Below are 19,449 nucleotides of genomic sequence, written 5' to 3'. Positions count from 1 at the left end.
CGGTGCGAATTAAGGCCGATAGATTTATAAGTCACGGTAAAGACCGTTTGTATCGCGCAGGTCATCACGATTGCTGTCTCGTATAATTGATCAATATCAAAGGGCGCGATGTTTGCTACGCATTGTATGGAAAGTGTTGCCTCGCGTTTTGAGCGTGTCTTATCACGACAGAGACTTCTCGATAACAATATCGAATTAAATAACATATCGACAAAGAGTAAATTTTAGTGATTTTGTGTTTATTCCAAATTTGTTTTTGGAAAACTTAAATAATCTTCCATTTTTGTTTGTTTATACAATTCTACGAGGCGAGTCTTCAACGACTTCCAACGTGTGCATTTCGGCGGTGTGAAACATTTTCGCGCATACCTAAGCAATGACCGCGCCTTTAATTTAGTCCCGAATGTTTTTAGATGGCAATGCTGCAATTGATCTTGCACGTTAAGCAAGGTTATAAATACTTACGTGTTATGACCGTAGCCGCATTTACACCGATACTGAGAACCCAACTGTACGTGAGCCCGCCGCGTACAATGCCTTGATCTCGGCCCGCGAGCAGGAAATTAGATTCTATTATTGCGTCGCGCGACGGTCGAGGACAGTTTACGAATAAATTCGTATACAAATGCCTCGCGATCGAGATTTCAATTTCAACACACACTCGGTAGAGTCTTGTGTGTGAATCTTTATACGAATGATGAATTAGTTTTTATTAAATATATATATATTTTTTTTAATTTACGCACATAGAATTAAGTTTTTTAATTCGATTTTGTGATTGTAACAGAATATTGTTAAAGAAAATAAAAGTAAAACGTTGAAAAAAAAAAACAACCGCTGAAAGGCCCCGGAGGGATTCGAACCCTCGATCTCCTGTTTACTAGACAGGCGCTTTAACCAACTAAGCCACGGCGCCGAGATACGAAACATCTCCTAAGTACGAGATATAAACGTTAGCACGAGCAATAGTAAATTCTTGAAATATATAAAATATTTAAAATATATGAAATATATAAAATTTTTTGACTAAACAAATGATAAGAATTTGTTGTGAAAAGTGTTACGTAAAATATTCAACAATATTTATCAATAGTAACGTCTGTCAATTTATCTAATCGCGTGATCAAGCAAAAAATATATGCGTCGGAAGAGGTAAAATATAATCCTTTCAACAAGAACGTTTCTCTCTTTCCGCAGCATCTCTACGCATACATTACATTCACGAAAAGTTATGGATACTTAAAAGCGATCTGTTTTTTCTTCTCCTTTCTTTTTTCTCGTGCATGCGACCCACATTTTCAGGCGTTAAATTAACGTGCAGCGCGAGAGAAAAAAAAGCGAGCGATCTATTTGTGAGATCGAAATGCGCGTACACAAGCGCGCGCGCGTGAACACTTCTGTGGAACGAGGTGTAACGTAATCAAAGTGAAATATTGGTACGCACGTTAACTAAACGACTGCTTGGAATGAGAAACTCGAAGTCACACATTTGAACTCGACAAATAGAAATGTACGCACGCATAAAGAAAAAAAATTATTCATTTTCAGGAATTAAAATTGTATCGCAGCGTGATACGAGTTGAGTGACAGTTTTTCTCTGCTACTTGACAAAACAATTTTATAATAAAAAATAATTTAATAATTTATTTTATGACACATATAGTCAATTCGCGCAGTCATTATATTTTTTTTCCGCCTGTAATTTTCGCCGACAATTTAATATGACGTCAGTTTGTTATGCAAAATATTTATATTTTTTATGATCTTCAATATTGCAAAAAGTTTTTACAATTGTCGGTTATATAAATGGGGAAAAAAAACAAAATGCGTATGCATTATTTGAACGTGTAGCGCACAGAGTGCTACAAGCGAATTAAACGTACAAACAAGATAAGATTAGAATGACAAGAGCGCGAAGTCACATAGAATAGAAAAAAAAGCCCACTGCCCTTGATGTTTAATAATAATTAATCGTCGGCACTGCGCCTGAATCGGAAACTCCGTCAGCGTTTCTCGACGAGCTTTGCGCATCGGATTTGCGATGGAAGACTTCGTTGACGCAATCTTATCTCGCAATTTTATCTCGTTACGCAATTAGTCGGTACAAGAGGTCGACGTACATTACAAGCTAATGTGCGTTAGTCGAAGCGGAAAAAATCGTTAATTGTAAGATTGACATTGAGAACAATGATGTTATAACACCGGTGTTTGTTTACGCACGAATAATTACTCGATTAATCTAACGAGATAATCAGCGTTGCTTGATAAATGACAAAATAAACAATTACGCGTGCTTTATATAGATTTTTGAAAGGAGCACGGTGTTCCAGTTTAAATACCTCTTAAGAGAAAGCCTTGTCAAGCAGTGGCTCGTTGGTCTAGGGGTATGATTCTCGCTTNGGGTGCGAGAGGTCCCGGGTTCAAATCCCGGACGAGCCCGTCTTGTCTTTTTTTTTTTTTTTTTTTTTTTTATGTGTGAATTATCGTTCAATATTTTTTACATTATTAATAAAGCTATTTAAAACATTTGGTTTTTTGCTATTTTACGTGTATTTTTATATTAAATACGCGCTGCATATACAGCCATATACTGTATACTGATGTAATCAATATGTATATAATATGCAACGTGTGCTATAAAAAAACCTGCGATATTACATTAATAATGTGTTTACTACGCATCGCGCGAATGATGATAAACAATTTTTACTCGCAAAATGATTGAGATTATGAAATATCAACGGGGATTAAGTTTCACTGCGCGTCTCTCGTCAAATTACATCATTGCCCGCATCGCCTCGGGACAATTTCCATAGATTATCATCTTCCTTCTTCCATCCAATGCCGTTCCGAAATGAACAATGAATAATTAAGGCGGCGATACTCAGCCGTTATAAATAACTTCGCGCGCATATCGCGCTTTAATCGACGACAATTCGCTCGATCACGACTCATTCCACACATTGTCGCACTCGTCTAATGGATTTTCAATGTGTGTGACTTCTCTCTTGTTTTTTTCGCAACTTTGTAAATAATCAATCTCGTCCTCGAAGGAATGCGGATGGCGCACGCGCGCTGAGAATCTACCGTTCGATTTGCGCGATCGATTTATTCATGTGAGCGCTTGTTCGAGCGCTCGGTAAATTCATCGCAATTAAATCCCCCCAAGCGCATTTATTATCCGATTAGTCGGAGTTATCGTAATGATTTGTGTCGTTGTGACAACCGTACAAATTCGACGTATTATTTTATACATATCGCTCGTTAAGACACGCTTTTTATAGAAAATTTTTTACACTAAAAAAAATAATCTCCATATAACGCTACAAAAAAATAAAAATCTTATCACTGATTGATGTTGACACATGCCGCTAATGCGAAACAGCTGTGTGTGTGTGTGTTTGAAAAACTCGACACCACACGCCCCATTTCTCGCGCAACTATTTTCCATTATCGAGCTTCTTCTTGCGACGCGTTTGTAGTTTCTTTCTCGCGGAAACCGCCGTCTTTCGGCGTCGTAAGTTTCGGTTCGCGAGTTTATTCTCTCGCGGAATAATCATCGCGGGCTTTGTGCGCGTCACGGCAATGACGAATTTCTCGAAGAAGTGCTCGAGAAATCCGGTGAACAAAATAAAGACCGCAATAACGAATTTTCGGCACGCGTTTCCTCGTCGTCGTCAATTCGTCTCACGTTCCATATCCGTCACACACACACACACACACAAAATTTCTTCTCTCCCGTCCGATCTGATCCAGAGCGCAATTTCAATTGCCGGCTGTCGAGCGCGCGTGTCCCTCGATATAGAGAAATCAGTTGATCTCAAGGCTCAAGTACGCTCACCGTAAATGAGTACTTCTAATCACAGAGATCCTTTATCGTTTTAATACAACACACGCCTCGAATGAGATTAGTCGCGCGAGAGAAAAAAGAGTTATCGATACGACTTCGGCACAGAAGTGTCCGATAAGGCGATAGGACTGCCTTGGTGGCTCCAGAAATAGGTTTCACCCGGGGGTTCCGCTTCGAAAGGATTTAAAGAAGCTTGGATCCAAAAATATGTGCTCCTACATCTTCAAAACAAAATGTTTTACCGTAACGTAATTAATTTAGAAAAATATTACATTTATTTTATTTCATCGATCTTCATCGAAACCTGACAAGAGCAGAGAAGCCGGTGAATGTAAAAGGTGAAGGTAATAATTCAGATTAATTGAGTTTACTCTTTGTCGCAGAGATCACACACACACACACACACACACACATAGATATCGGCTGTGCGATCTCCCACAATTCACGGCTTCGACGCATTCCGCGGATTCACCTTTCCGCCTCCGGTATCCGTCATCGTAGCGCCTTCGTCATCTTCTCGTCTGCGATGACGGGGAACGATGACGGGGAACGACGACGGAAGACGCGGCGAGGAGAGATCCGGTGGGTGGTGGACCATGCACAGCCGGCGATCTATCGCCTCTCGCATGGCGCTCGGCCGTGCTGCTCTGCTGCTCTCCGCTCCTCGTGGCAGTTCGAACCGAATTGTGATACCGAGACTTAGTTTAGCTTGCGTTTACCTCTCGTCTCTCGCGGGTCAGTTAGGCTCGCGCTTTCGAGCCGCCAGCACCGGCTGTGTTTTTCTCCTTCTCTCCCTCTTTCTCTCTCTCTCTTTCTCTCTCTTCCCGGTGATCCTTCCCGATCGCGATCGATCGGTGGCGATTCATTGATACATCTTCGGCCGCCTCCTTTTCGCGCATTTTTTTTCGACTTCTTCGGTCTTTCTTCTTTGGTGCGGATCGTTCCCGACCGCGCGAGGCACATGCGAACCGACGTTCGTCGAAGAAGATAGTCCTCGGACCAGACTGAATCTCGCCCGTTTTCGAGTAAGTGGTGCAATATATACATAGCTAAGTAAAAAACATGATGTGCGTGTGTAATATATTGTTAAGAAAATTGCGCGCGCACGTCGATTTTTTTTTATCGATTCCGAGAGTGAAAAGTGAAAGACGAAAGATCGAATTTGTTGAACCCTGCGCGAGCACCTGTCAACTTTTGTGCGACTTGCATAGAGAACATCACTGCTTGATTGACTGCTGTCAAACACATGTTAGTAGAACTGTGTTGAAATGATGTTTGAATGTGTGCAAAGTTCAACATAGTATTTTCGTTCGTAACACAGCTGATCGACTTCTCAATCAAACGAATCAGTAATGAGTGAATTTCTGTCAAGATAGAAAAAAAAAAAACGAGTATCTCGCTTCAATTGGGAGCGATTGAACGGTTAACTTGTTAATACTGAAATATTCATCTCATTCTCGTTGTTGCAATTTTATTCACGATCGTCCACGCGATCTTCTCTTTCGCATAACTAATTATAATAACAAGCTGAATTCAAGTCTGTTATCAAGTCGTTATCAGACACTGACATCATCGCGAATAAATTACGAAGTGCAAATAAGCGCGAATAAAACATTTATTTTTTTTCTCTATTATTCTATTCTTGTCTTGAAAAAAAATTCTTTACAAAAATAGACAACGCGTTCGCACGTGCGTGATTGACCGCATTCCGGAGAAGATGTTTTTTGTTTTTATCATTAAAAATAATAAGTCGTGCGATAAAATGTCATCTTCCACTTACCTCTTGGCGCGGTTTAATGTAATAAAATTCTCGATTCTCTTTATTTTATTCTTCCGTTTGTGTTATTTGAAAATAAAAAATCAATTGCGATACTGGGAGAGAAATTTTAGTGAAGAAATTTGAGGAATTTAGCTCAAACATTTCAATATCGCGCGTGTGTGTGTGTGTGTGTCGTTAATTAACGTGACAATTTCGTCGAAGAGGTTATTTTGTTTGAACAATATTTCTCTTATATATGAGTAATCAGATAATTTATTTTAATCGACAGTCTCAGCGTGCTCCACTTTTTCAGTTCAAACACACAGAAATTTGATATTCCGAGCGCGTGTTCCCGGAATCCCGTTTGATCTTAATGATGAAGTCAGCGACGAAAAGAAAAAAATACGCTTTGCTACATTTGTACGACACGGACGTTTACGTTATTGTGCAAATTTCGACAAATGTACGATGCGACGACGATATCGACGCTGATGTCATGACCTATTGCTGGGAATACTGTTGCGATTAAATAGCGATTTGTTTGTCTCGTTTATTACACACAAATTATGTCAATGTAGTTAGATTCAGAAGCGAGATACGTCTCGTCGAACTGCGACGGTCACGATCGACGAGGTCGACGAATAGAAAGCAAACATATTAAATTCGCGTAGTTTTTTTTTTTTTTTTTTTTTTTTTTTTTTGTCGCGACGAGATTCACCGCGAGAGAGTCTTTTCTCGCGCGTTTTTTCTATTTTATTACTAGACGCAGCTCTGACTGCGTGCTTTTTCAAGAAAAGGAAGTCTCATCAAGTCTCGCACTCTTAGCATAATACGAGAGTACCTCTCACCGGACGGATTCTATACACATCCGTTCGCGCCAACGTCGAGTAATTCATATCACTTGTAATTTTATGCCACTGATATCGCGCGACGATTAGAAGACGAGCGCGGGAACGTGTACACTTGGCGAGAGATAAGAGTGCGTGAAAGAAAGACAAAAATTAGCAAGCGATCAAAAATCGTTTTGCTCCGAAATGTCACTGAGTTTGCGCGCGTCGCGCGCGCAAACTTCTCTTCGGTCCGGTGTAACAGCCTTGCCGCTATACGCGCGCGGCGATTGTTCGCGTATGGTAATTTTGCAACTTTCATCGCAGCAACGCATAGTTAATTAATAGCGCTCGCTTCTTCGTGTCTAAGAGCAAGAGATGGATACGGCCGGCTTTGCGGAGCCCGTAAGTTACGCCGTCGACAAGGTTGCGACAATGTGTCCCCGCGACACGAGAGAGATCGTCGGCATTAAAATTCTTTCTCTCTCTCTGTCTCGGCTGAATTCGTGTCGCACACTCGAAAAAGTTTTAAAAGAAATAAATCGGGATTACTCTCGGATTTTCGAGATTTTTTTTTTTTTTTTTTTTTTTTTTTTTTTTTTTTGTTTTTTCTACACATTTTGTTTCTTTGTCACTTTTGCAAACGTCAGAATTATTACATAAATATTGCTTATTTACATCTTAATGGCATCATATCGAGCGATTTAATTTCAATATACGCTCTATGAATATATTTCTTGAAGTAAGGTGTGGTAACATTCCGGTCTTTGGTTTTAAAAAACAATCTTTAACTGGAAGAAAATTTTCTGAAGCACGCGCTATGATATTTTTAATAAGACAACGTGAAAGGAATATGCAGAGTAACTCTAATTGTGATGAGTTTTGCGCGTGCTGATTGCTTCAGCAAACGCATGGGAGAAGAACGCAATATATATAGAATATACATTTTGAGAATATAGATTTGGTTTTAAAGAATCACACACTTTTTTGGGATCGATATCTCACGTCGTTTCTTATCTCCTACACTTGATGGAATGTAACCTTGGCGAAATGGAGCGTATCACACGAGTACGTGTTCTTCAAAGCTCCCACCCTTCGCGTCCATCTATTTTCGGCTCGAGCGGTGCGAGAATTTTTTTAAATAAAAATATTTTAAAAAATTTAAATTTTACAAAAAATATGTAAATTTTAATTGGAGTTTTCGTCTTCTTTTTGTGTAAAAACCGCGCGCGCTTTGTTTCTTTGAGAAGAATGCCTCTCTATTTTCGGAGAAACGCATCTTCCGAAACGAATGACTCACGTACAATTTGTTAGCTGTGTATCTTTTTAATGATGACATTGCGTACATCGTTGCAGTCAAAGAATGGTCGGGCGTCGGAATTTACGGACGCAATTCAAAGTTCCACGGGGTATTGCGGTTGCATCATCAAAACAAAACGGCGACGACTCGAAGAAATCTCATCTTTCCGACAACTCTGTGTGTTCTAATTCGAGCGATCGTATTAATAATCTTTCTGTCCGCGCGACGTGCGTCGCGACAAAAAGTAAACACCTTTTGATGAACGGACGGTGTAAGTGAGAGTAAATAAATCCCGGCGCTAATCCCTCCTGTTAATGAAACGGTCTTTATCCAACGAACGAAATATGGGTCAGTCTTTCTTTTTCTTTCTCTCTCTCTCTCTCGATTTTTAAAAAACTGAACTGTACAATTAACTATCAAGGGACGTTTAACGAGAGAACGTCGTCGTGACAGTTTTGACGCCGAGATTAATCGCGACGTCGATCTGAGATTTCTTATCGTCGACCGTGTTCATCGAGATTTTGTACGGTGCTCCGTACTAAAAGTCGGCCTTATATGGACCGTGACGTAATCCGCAAAAAGGGATGTGATTCCTCAGATAAAAACGCCGAATCGAGAAACCCTGTTTGTGCGAAGAAACTACAGTATTTTACCTTTTTTGGTTACGTATTTCGCACTGCATTTTTGGGAAAAATACTTAAAAAGTGGAAGGTGTCACTAAAGTGACCAAGTATATTTTTTTTTTTGTAGACACTTTTTGCGATATAGAAAAAAATTGATAGGCGACGAACGTTGCGCTAAATAAGTTTCGATCCCTAAACGCGCTCGTTAATCGACGAAAATCTACGCACGTAATGTGCGACATACGTCAGTTTCATAATCACGGGCGCATATGTGCAACGCGACGTAACTCTCCACGTGACGAGAAAAACTGCCGCTCACACATGTAATTCACTTCTCGAGATCGCGATTCACCGGCGGCAGTGTGCCGGGCGTGTTTGCTATTTCCCCGATAATCATCAGCTGGCACGCATATACGAGAGCGCTTTAACGATTGTCTCGCGAACGATAATTGAACTATCATCGTGAGTCTTTATTATCGCAATCACGAGAATGTAATAATCCTTTTACGAGCTAATGAAGTTTCCGTGTCGTGGTAGTTATAATCGATTGACGCTTGATTAATAGGAAATTTTGTTCTCAGAGCGTTACGTGACAATCTCCGCCGCAAGAGAGAGGGATAAAGGAGGATATCCCTTGCCTGCGATGAAACTGAGTAATGACAGGCGCTGAATTGTCATCGCTATATTTACCTGCTGTGTGTGCAACTTAATTGTCAATCGCGGTGTGCGTTTCAAATTTCAACTCCGTAAATTAGTTCGCAAGTTTGAAGTAAATGAGATCAACAAGAGCTGTCACAGAGAGAGAAATAAATTATATTTATTTTTAATTATTTATTTTTAATTTATGTTTTGTATTTATTTGTAATTATATTTGAACGTTGTGGGAGAGAGATAATAAAACTACTTCAGCGGTATATCAGCACTTGCGAGGATTAACAGCTGATAGAGTTGGAATGCTTATATCTATGTGGAGTAGTCATTATCATCGTAAACGCGCGCGTTACCGCGCGAAATCGACGCGAATGGGTACTTTATTTCTCACTCAGATGTTAACCGAACGCGTTTATATCGCAATATGTGCCGTTATCAAACAAGCGCCGCCATTGAACGGCTGTTAAGAAACGTTCGGCTATTAGTCGCGTCCAATAAATCAGTTCGCGACGTTAATAAGTGCGAGGCCGACGTGTGAGTTCGACGCGTTGAAATTGCTTCTCCCTAAAGAAATCCTCTCTCGAGACCTAACAGAAATTCCTCTCTCTCTCTCTCTCTCAAATGTCGTAAATATTCCGAATGTATCAATACCCGTCGACGTAAACGTCAAGTAATACGCGCGTACGCAAACGGAATGTTACACACGTGAGAATAAATTCGCGAAGATCAATATTGTCGAATTATATATGTTGCGCAAACGAGAGAAGTGCAAGACCGAGCTAACTCCAAACTTCTCGTCCATATAAATGCCACCAACTTCTCCTTCCGATGTTTGAGCGCAAACAATCTGTAATACCTCGGAATTTGGGGCAACGATGCGCATCTATCCGGTGGCGAGAGCCGCCGAAATGAATATGACGTGCGCGTTATTTTTAGTATTAACAATTTGTAGGATCGCACGCGCGTAAGTAAACGCTTAGAACAAATAAAAGCGGGAGAAAATACCGACAATATGCTAAAAAAAAAAAAAAAAAAAAAGGAGAACGAGAGTAAAAAAGCAATCCAAGGCCGTTTGCGTCAAATTTAAAACGTGGACAAATACGTATATTTTTAGCCGATCAATTAACGTGAACTTTTAACGCAAGATGAAAACAAAATACGACAAAATATAAATAATACGCGATGCAATTCGATATAACAATTTAAAAAAATGTAGTTTTTGAAAAATGTTTGTTTTTTTTTTAAAGCGACAGTTTGCTGAAGTGCTTTAGTCGGGACGCCGCAATAAATTTCGCGATGCAAAAAAAAAAACAAAATAGAGACAAATTACGCGGGACGCAATAAAAATTCTGTATACAATAATAGTTGCGCGCGCGCGCGCACGTGGAGCAAAAGCAATCTTGGCCGCGTCCGGTCCCGCGTTTGACATTTATTGCACATCGTTTCTCGTTCGACTCTAACGGCAAGTAGCATAAATCGGCTGGCACGCGTCTTGATGTTGACGCAAGAAGAGCTTTTCGAGAGCGATCGCTGTGCCGTCTTGACACACGCCGGGAATCTCTATTTGAGAACGATGACCATTCGCGTGGGTCGAAAGCTCCTCTCATGAAGAAACGCGGCTCCTTTAACGAAACCGTTATAAACCGTTGTATGTAAGTTGCGAGAGGCCAATAATAGCGTGTATGTTCCGTTGGCAATAATTGCTCTGTCAGCCTATAAATCGGGAACCCGAGACAGTTCGCTCCGCGGAGCTTGAGACGAGCCGTAAATTTTATTCGCTCTTGAAAAGAGAGATCTATCTTCTCCCGAGAGAAGAAAGAAGAAAAATTTTTTTTGACTCTCGCAAACGTAAAGAAAAATATGTTCTCGCTGTTGTTATCTCGATGATCGACAGTGTCAAACACCCGAATTCTGCTTGTTTTCTGAAATCTAACGGTACAAGGAAGAGAGGTGTGTTTCGCGCATACGTATACAAGCCTGGCCGAAAAACAAACGGATCACGCGAATCTCGCGCGCGCGCGCGCGCGTGCGAGGATTTTTAAATGCGTTCCGATACGTTCTTCTCGGCTACGCGGCTTTTCGTGCGGCTCATAAAAATAAGCAGAAGCGGAATATAAAGCAGAGGGATTCCGCACAACGTGTACCTGTTTATTTTTCCGATATATCCGGCGGCGGAATGTCCGATCGCATTCATAAATATCTAAGCAAAGCGCGCGCACAAGATTTTTTCGCCTTATTCTCGATCGACTTCCTCAAAAACGTATTTTCTTTCTCTCTCTCTTTTTCTCTTTCTCTCTCTCTGTCTGCAATCTCCGGAAATAGATGCACCAGACATAGCATAAATAAATAAAAAAAAGATAAAAAAAAAAAACAGTTTACAGATACTCGCAGGATCGAGATCAAAAGCAGAGAACTCTTATAATTTTCTTTTGAAAAAAAATAAAATTAAAACAACTAGGTTATTAGCACGTAGACTCTTTTTTCGACGAACGGCATCGAGTTTTCTGCAAAAGATAATGTGCGAAAGTTTACGCACCGGTTCATACATACATACATAATAATTATCGTAGTTGCGTGTTGACGCGGCGTACATTGATATCGCGTTATGTCATAAAGTTTAAGCGACGCTGCTTGATAGTCAGACTGCTGCCAGAGATTACGGAACGCGCTACGCGCCTTATGAATATATGCAAGTGTCGTCCGGCTTGTTTAACGCAGGCGAGCGGCGAGCTCTCGCTTATACATGAAGATTTCGTACGTTTTGGAAGAATCTTCAGCCCGACGTAACGTCACGTCGTGAAATCGTCTAAGAAGAGAACAACATTTCGTTGCGACAAAAAACAAACAAAACTGGAGAAAGAAGTAAATAAATAATTGTTATAAAATAAATTCTTGTAACGTGTGAATTAAGTTTTGTTAGTGAGGACTGGAAACAGGATTTGTTTGAAATCTGTAAACTAATTCAGAAGAAATCCGGCGGTGAACAGCGCGGACCTTTGTTCTTTCAGGGAAAGGGAGAACCTCCAAGCGAGTGATTCGAAGGACAATCGACTGACGCGAACGAATAATCGAACGTTGTGTCACTTGAACGTGAATCATACAGAGTCACTACAGATGACGGTTTTATATACGCCCTCCGTATTGTGGAAAAAAAAATTCGAGGTGTCATCCTTGACGATACGACGCTCTTCCACGACTCGGAGGAAACAGCTATTGGTGGTGTGACGTCACACGATTACATTAATTCACTTTCTGTTCGATGGACGCGGGCGAGTTAGGATCACCGGCTAGTTGACGCGATGTCCGTGGAATTTAATCTACAATTATGATATTAAAGGCCTCTGGCTTTAATGAGAGACGCGCGTTGCATTTGATCACAGCCGTAAGTTACTTGCACCGCGGCACGTTCGCTATCATCGTCGCTGAGTTCATCGTTGCTTCGGAATCGATCGCGGCGAAAGACACGCGGAGTTTTTCGAGAATGTGAGAGAACCAATCGCTATAAATAAAAAATTTTTGCGGGAACCTAACGTAAGTGAAGAGAAAAACAAAACAGATCTGTTTCACGTGATCGATTGTGGAAGGATTTTATTCGTCGAAAAATTAAACCGAAGTTTCGGCCACTCCGAGAAATTCAACCATCGTTGTCAAACGTATGTACGCAATAATGTCACAGAAATGACTGTTTTCTTTATTAGATAAAAAAAAAATATCGTACGACAGTACTCATCTTCTCTGAATTCGATTGTTTATCGAAAAGTCGGTCACACAAGCACTAAAGGCGATAAAGGTTGCATAGCTATCCGTTGACAGTGTGCATTCATTGAGTAATCTTGGTCCCTGACGTCAGGCTCTCGCGCAAATATCCAATCGATACATAAGTCACTTCGTGACGTAGTCGCGATGCAATCTCGCGCTTTTGACGCAAACCAATTTTCGTGATGATCAATGAGCCGTTTAATGTGCCACTAATCTGGCAATTTTTTCTTTCATCGATAGGCGACTACATATTTTGTTTTCCAGTTACGCGTTAATTTCGCATCTAGTTTATAAAGAATGTTCTCAATTACTACGTAAATGCAGAAACATCGCGCGTTGACAATGTCAGATAATGTTTCAGTCGCGTTGCGACGCGAAGGAGGAGACTCGCGCGGATAAATAACGTCTCTACGCGGATATTCCGTCTGTCTGTAGGTAGGTGGAAAGGATCAAATTGCGGCTACTGCTTGAACTTACTCTTAATAGGACTAAACGGGTCAAGAGTACTTTGTCAGGCGGGATAATTGACGCTGATAACCGACCGTTGCGGTTTTCGCGTTACGCAAATCGCGTTTGTTCATTCGCTTCGTTACACATATCCGCTGATTTTCGCGCGTGTCGAATTCCAATTGAATGATAATAAAATTGATGTAAAACAGATCTATTGCGACTGATGACACTTGTACATTGATTAAAAGCACATTCATTCTATCGGTTGTTAATTAATTATCGGTTTCCGCGATTAAGAATTAAAGATGTAAAACAATTACTGCTCTATAAACGCACCGTTTTCACACGAAAATATTTGCTTCAAATAGAAATATCGAAAAATTGTATCGATTATTCGAGAGTGTTACTCTCTTCCGAGATAAGACGCACGAGAGATTATCAGAATGCGATCTCCTTTCTTTTGCTCGCCGACCCGACCCCTGGTAGAGAATTTATGGGACCACCGAAGAAAGGAGACGGCTAAAAATATACAATCTGCGATCCCTGCGATAAAGGGACTTTAAATTGACTCTGCTTTCAAGGCTGGTTTTAGAGCAGGCTCGTTGATTTCGTCGGAAGCCCTGGAACGGGGCCCGCGCGTGTCTTAACCTTGGTAACCTTAGAAATACACTCCCCTGGAGTCCCGCCAGTTTCTGAACCATCTGCTTAAGTGAACCAACCGCTCTGTTAACTCTTTCTCATATTGGAATGCATTAAAATTCCGTTCGGGCTCGTTCTTCTTCTCTAGTCGCGCGATCGTTTCGCGGCTCGTGCATTCTGCGCGCACAAGAAAAATCGCAACGGGGGCCTTTATCGACTTGAGAAAATCCGAAATCGCGATGAGAGTTAAGACTATAGCGGGAAAATGTTTCGCGCGCTGTTTCACAAAGCCGCCGATGACGACGCCGAGCGAGGCGTGCCAAGCAGCGTGTCGCTCGTTATTCCGCGATCGCGATGCCGCACACGGACGTGATGACTCGGCTCGACTGACTGATATCACGAGATACATCAAACTTCGCGCGATGATGCAACTTTGGACCAACTCCAGAAATTGCTCGCGTGTTGGTCAGCTCGGACGGATGAAAGCGCACGCACGAAATCCTGCTTTACGATTGATCACCGAAACGCTCGTAATTCGCTACTCTCGTCTATCTTCCATTTCCCAGATGACCGATCGGCTTTCCTCGTATCGCTTTATCGCGCGGATGACACATCGCGCGAATTCGCGCCTGAATGAACGCCACGTTTCGATAGCGGCGCAAAAACCTGGATTTTAATTTTTTTTTTTTTTTTTTTTTTTTTTACGTTGTATACAGTTATATATTTTTTTTTTATGCTGAAAAGAAATGCAAACTTCGCGCGCAAAAAGAATTTGCAGATGCAAAATTATCTTCCTCTTAATTCATTTCTTTCTTAATTAATTTCTTCTGTGTATCATTTGAGATGTATTCACGAGCTCACCCTTTATTAAAACTAGGGCGCTGATGTCACAGATTCCCCCCTTCGTATTTCTCTCATTAAACGCGACGATTCTCGCAGAGAGACTCTTAATGTGAGTTTTACGACTTTTCGTTTGCTCCTGCCATCGCGCTAATTAAAATTTTTTGCCAGACAGAAGAATATTTTATTACTTCGCTCCGGCAAATTTTTTTTTTTTTTATTCGGATTTGTCACATGCGAATAAATTGCTGTTTTATTGCGTCGGAGAGAGAGAGAGAGAGAGACCGTGACGTCTCACAGAAAAAGACGGGTCAAACGCGAGCGACCTACTTACGCATTCCCGTGCGCAATATTTGCATTAATTGCTCGCTTCTCAATAAACGCGTTTGTCTCCCTCGTCTCTTCTCAAAACGGCTCGCGATCGGGGACACAATCCTTTGTCTTCTCATTCACGTGTTGTAACAGCTGCCGATGTGTTTCACGTAAGTATGTAGAACACGTGGCACTATAGATACGTTGTGAAACACGTCGGCTACCGTCGTGTCGTGCTTTTTATATAATTAAAAATGTTTTCCAATTTTAGTCGTCTTGCTTTTTATATTTGATTCTTCCTAAATTAATTTTTTTCTGAGAGAAAAAAATTCTTCAAAATATTTTCAGAAAACATGGTGGCTGTTGAAACCATATTTCATTCAGTAAATCCGTTTTATCCGCATTTTTTAATAAAATATTTGTTAAAAAAAAACAAACTTTTGACATTCATTCTAACTTAGCAAAGTAAATATTTAGATTTAATTATAAACACGACCTCGGCTGGAAAATCGATATCGTTACGCAATAAGCACGCGATTTGCGCGCGGTCAGGAAGCTAAAAATCATCGATCCTCGTTCCAGTCTGGTAAATTTCATCAATATTATAATGCAACCGATTCGGACACTCGTTTCAGAGCTACATGATCCGTGGACTTGCGCGCAAGTTAGGATGAGCTCGGTGTCGAAACAAAGAAATTCAATTTCTTGACGAAACAAAAAGAATCGAGTCTCATTTGTGTTTTTTGGCGAAAGATGCGGAGACTCGTTGCACAAGTGACTCTGACGAGTCTACTTCCATCATAATATCCTATTCGAAGAATATGCGTATAGGTATGACAAATCGTGCGGCATTCAAACGGCCAACGCCTTGAAGTCGTTCCAAAGCAGACGGGATGACGCGGCCCCGACACATCGCAAGCTCTTGGCAGCGATTGTTGTTGTCAATTGCCAGCTGTTACCGAACCCTACATACCGCACACACCTGAAACAAGTTACGTGCGAGAACATCGTCGTGCCACATTTAAAAAGTTACGCGAAAATCAGCGAAATAATCCGAATCGAAATTAAACCGCGATATAAAAATCTCAAATGACAATCTTTGTACTAAAATCGCGCGAAAATATAACAATGAACATAATATAATAAAGATATTTACATAAAATATGTAAGTTCAAGAAAAATATCGATATTTATTGTGTCGGGAACGCGACGATTCGTTTTTTTTTTTTTTTTTCAGGATGTGGACCGCACACTGCCAGAATTTAGTGTTCATCGCCTTAGTGTTCCTGCCCTCTATTGCGAGAGGTATACCTGACTACTCCGGACTGCCACCGGGACCGTACTGCGCCTCAAGGTATCGCGCCGGCAGTTGCTGCGCAGGACGAAAGGACGAGTGTAGCGCGCCGGTACATTACATCACCAAGACTTATTGCTACTGCGACGACTTCTGCGATCGGGTTCGCGAAGAGGATTGCTGCCCGGATTACTGGCGTCATTGCAAAAATATCACGATTACCACGGATCCGCCGGCGACGTTCAGAAGTATTTACAAAACAATAAATATATACAAATAACACGCATCGTGTAGTTTTATTAGAAAATGTTCCCACTTTTCTATGAAAATTGCAAACATACGTATTTAGTACAAATAACGTACAAATAAACTTTTGTCTAACGTATAGATAAACTTTTATTTTCAAACTCACGTGTTTCTATTTCAGGATGTTTCTTCCAGGGGAGAGAGTACAATCACGGACAAACGCTAAAAGTCAATTGCAAAATGTGGTATGACGTTTACCTATTTTTCGATGTGAAATAAAGAGAGAGAGAATGGATTGTGTATTCGAATATTTTATGTTGCAGCAAATGTTCCTCGCTCAACGAACGCGCCGAAGTGCTCTGCGAGGAGAACCGATGTCTGATTGAACCGGAATTAATAGAAGAGGTCAACTTGCAAGGATCCACTTTAGGATGGCAGCCGGGCAATTACTCGGAATTCTGGGGAAGGACGCTTCGAGACGGCGTGCAGCTTCGTTTGGGTACTCTGAATCCGTCTCAGTCCGTGAGTATCTAAAAATATCACCGTTATCACATTCGAAGTCTGTGTTGCTCTTTTCTTTTTGTCCCTATGTATGTATATATGTATATATATATGTATATACCTCTTTACTTTAGATAAAATCCGTGAATATTGTAAAAATTACAAACCGTTATCAGAACGCTTGATCAAGAACGAAAGAGAAACATGCAAATTCCCTCAAAATATATTCATGGAACATTTTCTTCGACAACGAACAAACGGGGTATGCGCGTTATTTGATATGCGAGAGAAGATAAATTATAAAAGATCGCCGTAAGAAGTGTACAATATTTTTAGCGCGCGGGAGGGTTTCTCGCACGAAGTTTCTCGATGAATTCGAAGTGAGGCAGCAACCTTGTGCCTCTTAAAACGGCAGCGTATAGACGCGAACTTGCCTCGAAAAGATTAGGTCAATTGCACCGCTTGTGCAACCTAAGGCTAAAGTTTCCACGGCTAAAGTAATCTTCTTTCTGCACTCGGCGCCGCGGGGGTTTTATGAATACGAAAGCGCGCGAATTGACGGAAACCGACGTCGGTTGCAGGCGACGTCGAATTTAGACCTTTGAAAGTTCGTGACGTCTCTGTGAAAGGAAAGCTCGCAAAAGAAAGAAACCTTCTTTTCACAAAAAAAAAAACGTCTTTCACTCCACAAAATTTGTTTTTTGTTTTTCTTTTTTACAAATTTTTTATAAATCCTTTCCAATTAAGATTTCGTTTCATTGGAAAAAGAAAATATTTGCACAATTTTTGGCACAGGTTTATAAAATGAATCCAGTGCGACGTATCTACGATCCGGACGCGCTCCCACGGGAATTCGATTCTAGGACACGTTGGCCGCGCGATGTATCGCCCATTCACGATCAGGGATGGTGCGGCGCGTCTTGGGCTGTGTCCACGGCCGACGTCGCGTCCGACAGATTTGCGATCATGAGCAAAGGCACCGAAGACGTCGATCTGAGCGCGCAGCATCTATTGTCCTGCAACAACAGAGGACAACAAGGCTGCAGAGGCGGATATCTCGACCGCGCCTGGCTCTACATGAGGAAATTCGGGTATTGTTTTTTTTTTTACAATTAAATACTTGTATATTTTTTATACACTTAATCTTTATTAAATTTTCTCTTTTTTTTGTACACATTATGAATACAAAATAAATCGATTTCTTCATTAACGATATCATTAACAAAGATTAATATTCACATTTTTTAGAATTTTCAGAATTATTTGCGTTACTTAATTGTGTGTTGCATATTTAACTGCTTTTGTAAGATGTGAAGAAACACGCGCGACAGTAAATTTTTACTACCGTGGGCTCTAATATATCACTTGTGTTGTTGTTGCAGACTGGTCGACGAGGAGTGCTATCCTTGGACCGGCAGGAACGATCAGTGCAAACTACACAAGAGGAGCGATCTGAGAGGAGCCGGTTGTCGAAACCCGCCGAATCCGCTGAGAACGGAGCTGTACAAGGTCGGGCCGGCCTATCGACTGGGCAACGAGACCGACATTATGCAGGAGATCTTGACTTCTGGCCCCGTGCAAGGTAGAAGTCGTTACACGATTCGACGACACGCTGCTAATCGAAATTTCAAATCAGACAGTTTCGATCGCTTATGCTAAATAAGCGCGGAAATATCAAAGTGTAATTTTGTGCAAAGAGCGCGCGTATTGAGAAATAACGTTCGGTTGTATTTTTTTTTTCTTTTTTCAGCCACCATGAGAGTCTACCAGGACTTCTTCGTTTACAAGAGCGGAGTGTACAAGCACTCGCGGAGTGCGGAGTTGTACGATTCAGGCTATCACTCGGTGAGAATACTCGGCTGGGGCGAAGAGCCGTCTTATCGCGGTCCACCGCTAAAGTACTGGGTGAGTTTCGCACATTTAAAAAGAAAAAAAAAACAAACTCCACTTGCGTTGAAAGACGCAAAACGAGACGAAAGACGTGAGTTGCGAGTTTTTCACAACGTGAAAAATCCGAAATTTTGCCTGTTTCAGCTGGTCGCGAACTCCTGGGGCTACGACTGGGGACAGAACGGACTCTTTAAGATCTTGAAGGGTAGCAACGAGTGCGAGATCGAGTCGTTCGTGCTGGCGGTCTGGGCGAAGACATTATAAGAAACAAGGAGGGATTACTAAAAAACAACAAAAAAAAAAAGAAAACAAACAGAAGCAATACTAGTATATATATCCGATTGTCATAACAATTGTTGGTGCATTTATTGAATCTCCGTCGTCTCTTCTCGTATGCAATCGCGCGATTGTCTCGATGATGAGAAAACGATAAAAAAATTGTTGGACGTTCAAAAGTATGTGATCCAGTGCCTCCGTATACCGTCTCATTACATATGTAGAAACACGT

The 19,449-nt window shown here is 41.1% G+C and overlaps 1 protein-coding gene and 1 non-coding gene across 3 annotated transcripts; one reads left to right on the top strand and one right to left on the bottom strand.

The window, feature by feature from the left end:
- Positions 1–842: 842 nt before the first annotated feature.
- On the bottom strand, positions 843–916 carry Trnat-agu. Its single transcript has one exon. It is a non-coding gene; the product is annotated as a tRNA-Thr (tRNA).
- Positions 917–4,475: 3,559 nt separating this feature from the next.
- Positions 4,476–19,286, top strand: LOC109856052 (uncharacterized peptidase C1-like protein F26E4.3). 2 transcript variants are annotated; one of them, XM_020430895.1, is made up of 8 exons: positions 4,476–4,875; positions 16,248–16,552; positions 16,732–16,795; positions 16,874–17,072; positions 17,847–18,142; positions 18,434–18,633; positions 18,802–18,956; positions 19,086–19,286. In XM_020430895.1, exons 2-8 carry the CDS (start codon positions 16,249–16,251, stop codon positions 19,203–19,205), a joined length of 1,338 nt encoding a protein of 445 aa, XP_020286484.1. In that variant the 5' UTR covers positions 4,476–4,875; position 16,248; the 3' UTR covers positions 19,206–19,286. The 2 variants fall into 2 exon arrangements, with proteins under 2 accessions (XP_020286484.1, XP_020286485.1); XM_020430896.1 differs by lacking the exon at positions 4,476–4,875 and adding an exon at positions 11,694–11,872.
- The last annotated feature ends 163 nt before the right edge of the window (positions 19,287–19,449 follow it).

The sequence above is a fragment of the Pseudomyrmex gracilis genome, unplaced genomic scaffold, assembly GCF_002006095.1.
Source record: "Pseudomyrmex gracilis isolate BER0280 unplaced genomic scaffold, ASM200609v1 scaffold_106, whole genome shotgun sequence".
NCBI classification, from domain to species: Eukaryota; Metazoa; Arthropoda; class Insecta; order Hymenoptera; family Formicidae; genus Pseudomyrmex; species Pseudomyrmex gracilis.
The sequence above is the reverse complement of the archived record's forward strand: the minus strand, read 5'-3'. Positions and strand labels throughout refer to the sequence as shown.